This window comes from Chlamydotis macqueenii, chromosome 5 (genome assembly GCF_036417535.1).
Source record: "Chlamydotis macqueenii isolate bChlMac1 chromosome 5, bChlMac1.mat, whole genome shotgun sequence".
Classification (NCBI taxonomy): Eukaryota; Metazoa; Chordata; class Aves; order Otidiformes; family Otididae; genus Chlamydotis; species Chlamydotis macqueenii.
The window spans coordinates 70,717,295-70,726,907 of NC_141560.1; the positions used below are offsets into that span (position 1 = coordinate 70,717,295).

The window sequence follows — 9,613 nt, forward strand, 5'->3', positions numbered from 1 at the left end:
ACGCCACGCCCCTTCCGGTTTGGGGGCCACGCCCTTTCCGGTCACCCTCCCGCTCCGGTTGCGTTCCGGCCCCCCCCCAACTTCCCCCGGGCACCGTAGAGTCGGGGCTATGGCGGCGGTCGGGGTGAGGGGTTGGACTGGGGAGAACGGGGGGAAAATGGGGCTGGGGGGCACGGGGAGCCTGTGGGGAGGGGGCAGGGGCCTGGGAGGTGGGGGGTCGAGGGCGGTCTGGGGGGCAGCAGGGCCCGGGGGGGGTGTGGGATGGGGGGCAGCAGGGTCTGGGGGGGGTTATGGGGGGTTTGGGGGCAGCAGGGCCGGGGGAGTGTGGGATGGGGGGCAGCAGGGTCTGGGGGGGAGTTATGGGGGGTTTGGGGGCAGCAGGGGCCGGGGGGGGGTTTGGGATGGGGATTTTGGGGGCATCAGGGCCCGGGGGGGCCATGAATGGGGTGCAGCAGGGTCTGGGGGGGGGTTATGGGGGGTTTGGGGGCAGCAGGGGCCGGGGGGGGGGGTTTGGGATGGGGGGTTTGGGGGCATCAGGGCCCGGGGGGGCCATGAATGGGGTGCAGCAGGGTCTGGGGGGGGGGTTATGGGGGGTTTGGGGGCAGCAGGGCCGGGGGGGTGTGGGATGGGGGGCAGCAGGATCTGGGGGGGGTTATGGGGGGTTTGGGGGCAGCAGGGCCCGGGGGGGGGCATGGGATGGGGTGCAGCAGGGTCTGGGGGGGGATTATGGGGGGTTTGGGGGCAGCAGAGCCCCGGGAGGCTGTGGGATGGGGGGCAGCAGGGTCTTGGGGGGGGGGTTATGGGGGGTTTGGGTCAGGAGGGCCCGGGATGGGGGACAGCAGGGTCTGGGTGGGGGTTATGGGGGGTTTGGGGGCAGCAGGGGGCGGGGGGGGGGTTTGGGATGGGGGGTTTGGGGGCATCAGGGCCCGGGGGGGCCATGGGATGGGGTGCAGCAGGGTCTGGGGGGGGGTTATGGGGGGTTTGGGGGCAGCAGGGCCCCGGGAGGCTGTGGGATGGGGGGCAGCAGGGTCTGGGGGGATTATGGGGGGGGGGCTGTGGGATGTGGGGCCAAGGGCAGCAGGGCCTGGAGGGGGTGTGGGATGGGGGGATTGAGGGCAGCAGGGCCCGAGAGGGGCTGTGCGATCGGGGGCACTGGGGGGGATTACGGGGGGGTGAAATTAGGGACAGCGGGGCCTGGGGGGGGTTACAGGATGGGGAGGGAGTTATGGGATGGGGGGTTTGGGGGGACAGCAGGGTCTGAGGGTGGTGTGGGATGGGGCTTCGTAGCCAGCAGGGTCTGGGGGGGCCGTGTGCGTGCAGGGGATCTCCCCCCCGCCCCAGCCGGGGCAGCCGGGCCTGACGTCCCCGCGCTCTCCGTGTCCCTTTCCCAGCTCCGCTCCCTGCCCGGGCGGGCTCTGCGCTGCCGCGTTTTGGGGCCGCTGTGCCTGCAGCGCGGCTACCGCGGCGACTCCCCGACGGATTCGGGGAAGGATCTGCTGGAGATCCCATTGCCCCCCTGGCAGGAGCGTCCCGACGAGCCGCTGGAGACCAAGAGAGCCCGGCTGCTGTACGAGAGCCGAAAGCGGGGGATGCTGGAGAACTGCATCCTGCTCAGGTGAGGGGCGGCGGGCGCCTCCTCCCTCCCGGCTTCTCGGGGCGCCCAGCCTGCTCTGTCCCTGTCCCCCAGCGCCCTGACAATTCATCCCCCGGAGCTCTGGAAAGCTCCTGGCTGGCGGCCGAGCCGAAATCCTTTGGGAAGGACGTGTGTCGTTTCTGGGGCGTACGGACGAGGCAAGGCCAGTCCGGTTTCGGGACTGAAGTCGTGGAGAGCAGACCTGGGCTGAAGGCAGATGGCTTCAGAGCCAGCTCCTCCGTGTTTTCCGGCATCGCGTGGAGGTTGGGAGCGGCGTCCCGGCCCCGCTCTTCCTCCGGTCATCCTGCGCTCATCCTCCTGCGTCCTCTCTCCAGCCTCTTTGCGAAGCAGAACCTGAACCGCATGAGCGAGCGGCAGCTGAACCTCTACGACCGCCTCATCAACGAGCCCAGCAACGACTGGGACATTTACTACTGGGCCACGGGTAGGGTGCAGCCGCCCCGTTCCCCGCCCGCTCCGACGCCGGGGCGCTGGCCGTCGCTCAGGGCCGTGGGTGCCGCGCTCGGTGGGGCGAGCGCGGTGCCGGGCGCTTCGGGCCGGGCCGGAGCCGATCTTTTCTGGTTTTCCCGCAGAAGCGAAGCCCGCCCCGGCCGAATTCGAGAACGACGTGATGGCCATGCTGAAGGAGTTTGCCAAGAACAAGAAGAAGGAGCAGAGGCTGCGGCAGCCGGACCTGGAGTACCTGTTTGAGCCACCCCGCTAAAAAGGGGGCTGCTCTCCCCCCTCCCCGTCCCCTGCCGGGGCATGGGGCCCGCGGAAACGCCGCTGCCGCCCTCCCTGTGGCTCTCCCCCGGCGGCGGCGGCTCTCCGGGACTCTCGCGATGAATAAAACCGTGGCTGCTAGCCGCGTCGGCTCCCGCTGCCTCCCTCCCGCCGCGTTGTGGGCGCAGGGCTCCGCGTTTGGCCCGCCGGACGCGGGTGCCCAGGGGGAGGCGACGGCAATCCCAGCTCACCGTTGTCACCTCTCCCTTTGAAACCCCTTTTTCTGGGGGGCCCAGCGAGGTGGCCCCACACCTGGGGGGGCCGTGGCCCCCTCCACGGGGCGTCCTGCTCCCCGCTGTCCTCTGCGGGGTGTCCCAGCCGGGTCACCCAGGCAGCGGTGACAGTCGTGTCACCGTGCATCACCGCGCCGGTTACCGGGAGACGGCGTCGCCATCCCAACTTGTGGGGGACGTTCCGCGGCCACGGGACGTTCCGCGGCCGCCCCCGCCAGCCGTGCCATGCTGTCTCCCTGTCCGTTTGTCCCCCCTCGCAGGGCTGTCCCGCTGCGGCGGTGGGCACCCTTCGCCCCTCAGCGAAGCCGCGCACCGGCGGAAATGCTGACCTGATGGATTTCTACGCCACGAGCGTGGCGGCCCACGGTAGGGGGGTCCCGAAGGCTTCCCCGAATTTGGGGGAGGCTCATTCCCAGGGCTGAACCCCCTCTTCCTGCTGTCGCCCAGGCCAGCCGCGTTCCTGTCCCCGCCTCGGCTACCGCACCGGCTACGTGTCCAACAACCACTTGACCGTCCCCGACCTGCTCTGCCTGCGCGGCGCAGCGGAGGGGTAGGTACCCCCGCTCTGGGGGGGAGGGGATGGGGGCAAGTTTTGGGGTCCCTCTGTCACAGCCACGCTGGCTTCTCGCCGCAGCCAGAGCCAGGACACCGCCACATCCACCACCGCCGAGGACTTCGTGCCCCCCGAGAGCCGGAGCCTCCTGCCCCGGCGGGTCCAGCAGCCGGGGAGCGGCTCCCGTTCCTGCCTCGCTGCCGGGGTGGCCGGTCCCCAGCACATGCGGCGGCTCCGGGGCACCAATTCTGCCCAGCCGGGTATGGTTTTGGGGGTGTCGGTGGACGTTTTAGGGTGTTGGTGGTCCTGGGACCAGCTCCATCCCCTAGGAGGTCTTAGGGTGTCAGTGGTCCCAGGGCCAGCTCCATCTCCAGGGGATTTTGGGGTATCGGTGGTCCTGGGGTCCACCTCCAGGAGATTTTGGGATATCGGTGGTCCCGGGGTCCACCTCCAGGAGATTTTGGGATATCGGTGGTCCCGGGGTCCACCTTCAGGGGATTTTGGGATATCAGTGGTCCCGGGGTCCATCTCCAGGGGATTTTGGGATATCGGTGGTCCCGGGGTCCACCTCCACGGATTCTGGGATATCGGTGGTCCCGGGGTCCACCTTCAGGGGATTTTGGGATATCGGTGGTCCCGGGGTCCACCTCCAGGGGATTTTGGGATATCGGTGGTCCCGGGGTCCACCTCCAGGGGATTTTGGGATATCGGTGGTCCTGGGGTCCACCTCCAGGGGATTTTGGGATATGGGTGGTCCTGGGGTCCACCTCCAGGGGATTTTGGGATATCGGTGGTCCTGGGGTCCATCTCCAGGGGATTTGGGGATATCGGTGGGTCTCGGCTCCAGCTCCACCCCAGGAGGTTTTGGGGGTGTTGGAGGCCCCCTGCTCCGCGTCACCTATCCCCGCCCACCCCCAAAGGCAGGGGGACAGGGCGTACTCAGCACGGTGACACCAAATAACGGCGTAACAGAGCAGCTGGCTGGGAACAGGGCTGGGGACAGGGGAGCTCCCCCATTTCCCCGTCTGCTCCCCACAGGCGTCCTGCAGAAGACGACCTTTGGCATCAAGGAGCAGTCGGGCTTCGCCTGGGCCGCCCCAAAAACAGACAGCGTCCTGCCAGCCCTGCCCGTGAGCCCCTACCCCGCGAGATCCCCTGCCCCCCCCCGGCCAGCCTCCCCCCCCCTGCACCCCACCGGACGCTTTTTTCCTCTCCCACAGCTCGGCGCTGGCGTCGCCTCGACGAATTACCTGCCCTCTGCGCGCAGCCACGTAAGCGGGGGCGAGGGGGCGACGAGGCGAGACCCCCGCTTGTCAGGAAGGGCTGGGGCGGGGGGACACGCGTGTCCCAACCGCCACGTCTCCGTGCTCCGGCAGGTTGGCGGGACGCTGCCGGCGGGTTCCGGGAGAGGCAACCGGTTCGACCGGGAGGTGCCGGGCTGCCGGGGCGTAACGGTGAGCGGGACCCCGTCCCCGTCCCCCGCGTCCCCTCCCCCCCGTCCTCACTCCTTGTCCCCACGCAGCGCTTGCCCGTGGTGGGCCACCCCGTCCCACTCGTCTCCCGGGGGCTGCAGGCGCCCCGAGGGACCCCACAGGGTGCCGGCAGGAAGGTGGGTGCAGGCGTGACCCCGTCCCCATCCCCGTCTCCCCCGAACCGCGTACCCAACCCACCTCCGCCCCCCAGGAGCCGTCGGGGTTCGATCACAGCCAGTATGTCCCCCCCTGCCCAACGCTGCCCCCCGCCACGCCAGGTGAGTTTGGGGTGACCCTGAGAAAGCGGGGGGGCTCATTGCCTCAGAGTGGGGGTCCAGCCTCACCCCTCCCGGATTTTTCCAGCCTGGTGTTGGCGGCGTCCGGCCTCAACGGCCAAACTCCGGCCCCAACGCCCCAGCGGCTTCAGCGCCGCCAAGCTGAGGGACACCGGCGGTCACCCCCCGGCCTGGGCCCCCCCGAGGTAGTGTCGCTGCGCCCCGGGGGTCCCAGCTCCCCGTTCTTTGGGAGACCCCCCAGTCCCACAGAGAAATAAAACCCCAAAATAAATCTTCCTCAGCACAATGTCATTGTCACCCTCGCTCCCCCCGTGGAGGGGCTGCGGCTGCCCCCAGCTCTCATTTTGGGGGCTGCCTGCACCCCAAAAGCTGGCAGAATTTTTTTTTTTTTGTTTTTTGGGTTTTTTTTTTGGGGATGGGTGTGTGGGTTGCCGCCTGGCCAGCAGCCGCTGGAGGGCTGTACGAGCCCAGTTTTCCAGCTCCAGTTTTGGGATGACACAGCTGATTTGCGGCGGGGGAAAGGCAGGGGCAGGGCTGGGAGGAGGAGGAGGAGGAGGAGGAGGAAGAGGGAGACCCCCAACCTGCCCCCCAGCACCCAGCAGGGTGGGCATGGCGGGGGGGGAATCACGGGCGGCCCGGGGGGGGGGGGGGTCACTTGGGGTCTTGGCTATGGGGCGTGCAGCCAGGTTTGGTGGGGCGGGGAGGGGGTCGCTGTCCCGAGTGGGGTGGAGGGTCCCCAAGGGGTCACGGAGGGGACCCCCCCCACACTCACCCAGCCCAGCAGCCGGGGAGAGACCGGACGGCCCGGCCTGGCCGGGCGAGGAGCTGGGATTTGGGGCGGGGGGGGAACGGGGCAGAGACCGGTCGGGGGCGGTGGGAGAGAAACGGCGGCGGTGGGCGCGGGGGGCGTGGCCAAAGCGGGCTGCGGGGGCGTGGCCAAGCCGTGCTTACCGTCCAGGTGCGCCCAGAGGGGGGCGTGGCCTCTCATCTCTCGCCGCCAGGCCCCGCCTCCCCCGCGCTCTCCCATTGGCCGCCGCGCGTTGCCGTGGCGACGGCGGCGGCGGCGGCGGCGCGGGGATGGGGAGCGGCGGCTCGGCGGGGCGCGGGGGGCGGCTGGCGGAGGCCGAGGGTCCGGATGGCAGCGAGCAGCGGCTGGAGGTGCGGGGAGGCCGGGTACCGGCCGCCCTGTGGGCGCAGGGAGGGTTACGGAAGCTCTACCTGAGCGGTGCGGGGTTACGGGAGGTCCCGGCCGAGCTGGCGGCCTTGCGGCACCTCCGTACCCTGGCCCTGGACGGCAACGAGCTGATGGAGGTGCCCGAGGCCCTGTGCCGCCTGCCCCGCCTGGCTCACCTCTACCTGGGCCGCAACGGTTTGCGGGGGCTGCCCCCCTCCTTCGCCCGCCTGCAGAGCCTGCGCTGCCTTTGGCTGGAGGGCAACTTCCTCGCCCGCTTCCCCCGCGCCCTCCTGCGCCTTCCCGACCTCCGCAGCCTGCAGCTGGGCGACAACCGCCTGGCCCGCCTGCCCGCCGGCTTGCCCCGCATGGCCGGCCTGCGAGGCCTCTGGCTTTACGGGAATCGCTTCGAGGAGTTTCCCGCCGCCCTGCTGCGCATGGTTCACCTCCGCGTCCTCGACCTGGATCGCAACCGCATCGCTCGCTTCCCGGACCTGACCTGCCTCTCCGCCCTCCGCCTCTTCTCCTACGACCACAACCCCGTCCGGCAGCCGCCTCGCGTGGGCGACGCTGTCCGTCTGGTGGGAGACGGGGCGCAGGAGTTCATGGAAGCGCGGCAGGAGCGCCTGCGGGACATCCAGCGCCGGGAGGAAGAGGAGGAGGAAGGCACCGAGGCCTCGCCGGCAGCCCCTGGGGATGGATCCCCGCTGCTGGAAAACAGAGAGGGCGGCTTTGCGGCCCTGCCGGGCTCCCTGGGGGAAACGTGAGGCGCCACGCTGCAGCCGGACACCCATGGGGACACGCCGCAGAGGGACGGGGAGCCTCCGCCGGGCTCCCAAGGACCACCGACTCCCAGCTAGGGCTGGGGAAGAAGGATGCTCACAGCCTCCGCGTGAAGGAAAATGGACGATTCGAGGACCAGCATCTCCCAGCCGGGAGAGCAAAGAGCCGCTGCCTGGATCCGCAGGGCTTGTGGGTCACCGCCGAGATCCGCACGCCCGCCTCAGAGCGTCCCGTACAACCGCAGGGTGCCTCGGATGGGGGACAAGGGCTCCGTGCCGTGACGGGTGACCCCGCTCGCCTGCTGGACAGGCCCGAGCAGGCAGCGCGGTGCTCCGCGATGCCGGCCCACGGACACGGGGAGCAGTCCTAACCAGGCACTGCGGCTGCCTCCACCACCTCCACGTGCCTCCTTCGGTCCTGGCTCCATGGGGCAGGACAGGAAAAAAAACACAAAGCATCCGTTCCACACGGACCCTGTCAGCCCGAAGAGCGGCGAGGTTTGAGAGCGAAGGCGCAGACCCCTCCTCAGCCCCATCCTGCTGCTGGGATTGGGCTGGGGCAGAGAGAGAGGTCTCCACTGGGCTCCTCCCGGCCGTCAGGTTTGGGAAGGAGCCGATGGAAGCCCCACCTGGGCACAGATGCTCCCCGTCTCAAGCCCGGAAAGGGTTTTGCCTCTCTACGGGAAGAGGAGCCTCAGCTCCGGCTCTGTCTGCCCCAAAACGGGCGCTGAAGCCGGGGCTGCTGCCTCGTCCTCTCTCTTCCCCTCCCCGAGCTCCGTTTGTACCAAACTCAAGCAATAAAAAACACAAACCCAAGGAATCCCAGTGTGAGAGAAAGGCGATGGGGTCCGTTCTCCTTGTTGGGGGGGCTGCAGCAGGGACGGGAGCAGTTTGGGAGCCGCTCGAAGCGCAGCGACACGTCCTGCTGCGAGACCACCCGCTCCTCTTAATTTGAGGGACTCCTCTTTTCCTCCCACCCCGGCCCGTCTCCGAGCCGCGCTCCCGCTCTCTGCCGAGCCACCCCGGCACCGAACGCTCCCTCGGAGCGCTGGGGCTGGCTGGAGGTTTCAGACCGCGCATCCGCTTCGGATTGCCAGGGATTTGGGGTTGGTGGCTGGGAGGCAGCCAGCGCTCCTGCCACATCCTCTCCCCTGCTCACGGGGTGGATGCTGCCCGGCTTTTCCTCCCCCCACCTTCCTCCTCCTCCTCGCTCCGCTGTAGTTATTTTAGATGCGGCGGAGCATCCTCATCACGCGCAGGGCCTGTGGGTGCCAGACGGATTTTGGGGCTTGGCAGGAGCTCGGCTCTCTCTTCCTTCCCCCTTGGTTTTGGGTCTTTCCTGCGAGGGACAGGTACCAGGCGGAGCATCCTGGCACGGGGCAACCTCGGCACCCAACCCCACGCCTGGGATCAAGGGGTGCTGCTAATTAGCAGCTAATCATCCATCGCCCTGGATATTTTTCGCACTGCGGCTGGGGAAGAAGAGGGGTTGGGGTCCAGGCACTGCGTTGGCGTGGCACCGGTGGCACCAGAGCCAGGAGCTGCCGCAGTGGGCAGAAACCACACGCGTTGGACTATTTTGGGGAACGCTGGCACCGCCGAGCGCCCCGCCGCCCGGCGAGGCGCGTGTGCGCGGTGCATCATCCGTACGTCTGTCTCTATATATATCCCTGCCCACTCCCCCGTCCCCGCGTGCGACGCTTTGCGGCCTCGCCGCAGCTGGGATCACGCTGCTATTCCCATCTGCTCCTGCTGGTCCCAAACAAAAAAGGGAAAAAGGCTCGGGAATCGTACGGCTCCGTGCAACAGGAGCATCGGCATCGCCGCGCGGGGCCGAGCTTTTTGCTCTGTTTGAAGACAGAATGTGAAAAAAAAAAACAAACCCCAACTCAGCAGCGATGTTGCGTCCCCTTCCCGTTTTCCGCTCCAGCGCCGCATCCCAGCCCCCGAAAGGCAGATCCAGTGGGATGCTGCACTGGGCAGTTGGAGTTTCTTTTATTTATTCAAGAGCAACGTTCCATGAATTATTTAACGCAGCCGCTCGAGCCTTTGCGGCGCCAACACGCAGCCGCGCGTCCCTTGCTTTGCCAACGGGCATCCAGCCGGGATGTGGTCCCCCCCTCTGCCCCCCCCGGAGCCCAATTCCAGCCCCTACCCTACCCGTCACCTTTCAGGGACCCAGCCCAACCCCCCCGGGCGCCCCTGGGATGGACACTCACCCTTCCAGCCCGGTTCCTGCCCACGGGGACCCTGCGCCTCTCAGCGTCGTCACCTGGGGCTGCGGGACCCCAAAGTCCCCACCGGGACCCCCAAAAGCCCTGGGTGGCTCCCACGTTGAGCCCCCTCCCAGTACAACCAGTGCTGGAAGACACCGCATCTCAGGAGAGAGCTTGCTAGGGCTGCTCTTAATGAACCCTCGTTAATTGCCCTCATTAGCAGGCCCAACCCTGCAGCCCCTGCCCAGGTGGCTTCTCCTTGTCCCCTCCCTTGCGCCCCCACACTGGGGGGTCCTCGAGCGTGGCCCGTCCCATCATGTCCCCCTCTCCCGCATGCGGGGGGGGGTGATCAGTGCTGGGGGGGGGGATGCTGGGTGCTTGGGGGGTGCTGGATACTGGGAGATGCTCTGCACTGGGGTGGGAAACTCGGTGCTGGGGGGTGATGCTGGGTGCTGGGGGGGATGCTGGGTGCTG

At 68.6% G+C, this 9,613-nt stretch overlaps 3 protein-coding genes across 4 annotated transcripts; all 3 read left to right on the forward strand.

Annotated features, from left to right (window-relative positions):
* The first annotated feature begins 43 nt into the window (after positions 1–43).
* Positions 44–2,497, forward strand: SDHAF2 (succinate dehydrogenase complex assembly factor 2). The gene is made up of 4 exons (XM_086749772.1): positions 44–124; positions 1,392–1,615; positions 1,969–2,078; positions 2,227–2,497. Exons 1-4 carry the CDS (start codon positions 110–112, stop codon positions 2,355–2,357), a joined length of 480 nt encoding a protein of 159 aa, XP_086605898.1. The 5' UTR covers positions 44–109; the 3' UTR covers positions 2,358–2,497.
* Positions 2,498–2,642: 145 nt separating this feature from the next.
* LOC147600665 (uncharacterized) lies at positions 2,643–5,224 on the forward strand. Of its 2 annotated transcripts, none has more exons than XM_086749760.1 (8): positions 2,643–3,015; positions 3,097–3,199; positions 3,284–3,462; positions 4,241–4,332; positions 4,423–4,473; positions 4,579–4,811; positions 4,886–4,952; positions 5,038–5,224. In XM_086749760.1, exons 1-8 carry the CDS (start codon positions 2,982–2,984, stop codon positions 5,113–5,115), a joined length of 837 nt encoding a protein of 278 aa, XP_086605886.1. In that variant the 5' UTR covers positions 2,643–2,981; the 3' UTR covers positions 5,116–5,224. The 2 variants fall into 2 exon arrangements, with proteins under 2 accessions (XP_086605886.1, XP_086605887.1); XM_086749761.1 differs by having other exon boundaries at positions 4,579–4,656.
* Positions 5,225–6,047: 823 nt separating this feature from the next.
* LRRC10B (leucine rich repeat containing 10B) lies at positions 6,048–7,739 on the forward strand. The gene has a single exon (XM_086749759.1). The coding sequence runs from the start codon at positions 6,048–6,050 to the stop codon at positions 6,906–6,908; it is 861 nt and encodes a 286-aa protein (XP_086605885.1). The 3' UTR covers positions 6,909–7,739.
* The last annotated feature ends 1,874 nt before the right edge of the window (positions 7,740–9,613 follow it).

Excerpts from the sequence above, each read along its gene's own strand:
- SDHAF2 (XM_086749772.1), top strand. Across the intron at positions 1,616-1,968 it reads GAGAACTGCATCCTGCTCAG|CCTCTTTGCGAAGCAGAACC; the intron begins GTGAGGGGCGGC and ends TCCTCTCTCCAG. Across the intron at positions 2,079-2,226 it reads CATTTACTACTGGGCCACGG|AAGCGAAGCCCGCCCCGGCC; the intron begins GTAGGGTGCAGC and ends GTTTTCCCGCAG.
- LOC147600665 (XM_086749760.1), top strand. The coding sequence starts at position 2,982 with ATGGATTTCTACGCCACGAGCGTGGCGGCCCACG. Across the intron at positions 3,016-3,096 it reads CACGAGCGTGGCGGCCCACG|GCCAGCCGCGTTCCTGTCCC; the intron begins GTAGGGGGGTCC and ends GCTGTCGCCCAG. Across the intron at positions 3,200-3,283 it reads CTGCGCGGCGCAGCGGAGGG|CCAGAGCCAGGACACCGCCA; the intron begins GTAGGTACCCCC and ends TTCTCGCCGCAG.
- LRRC10B (XM_086749759.1), top strand. The coding sequence starts at position 6,048 with ATGGGGAGCGGCGGCTCGGCGGGGCGCGGGGGGCGGCTGGCGGAGGCC.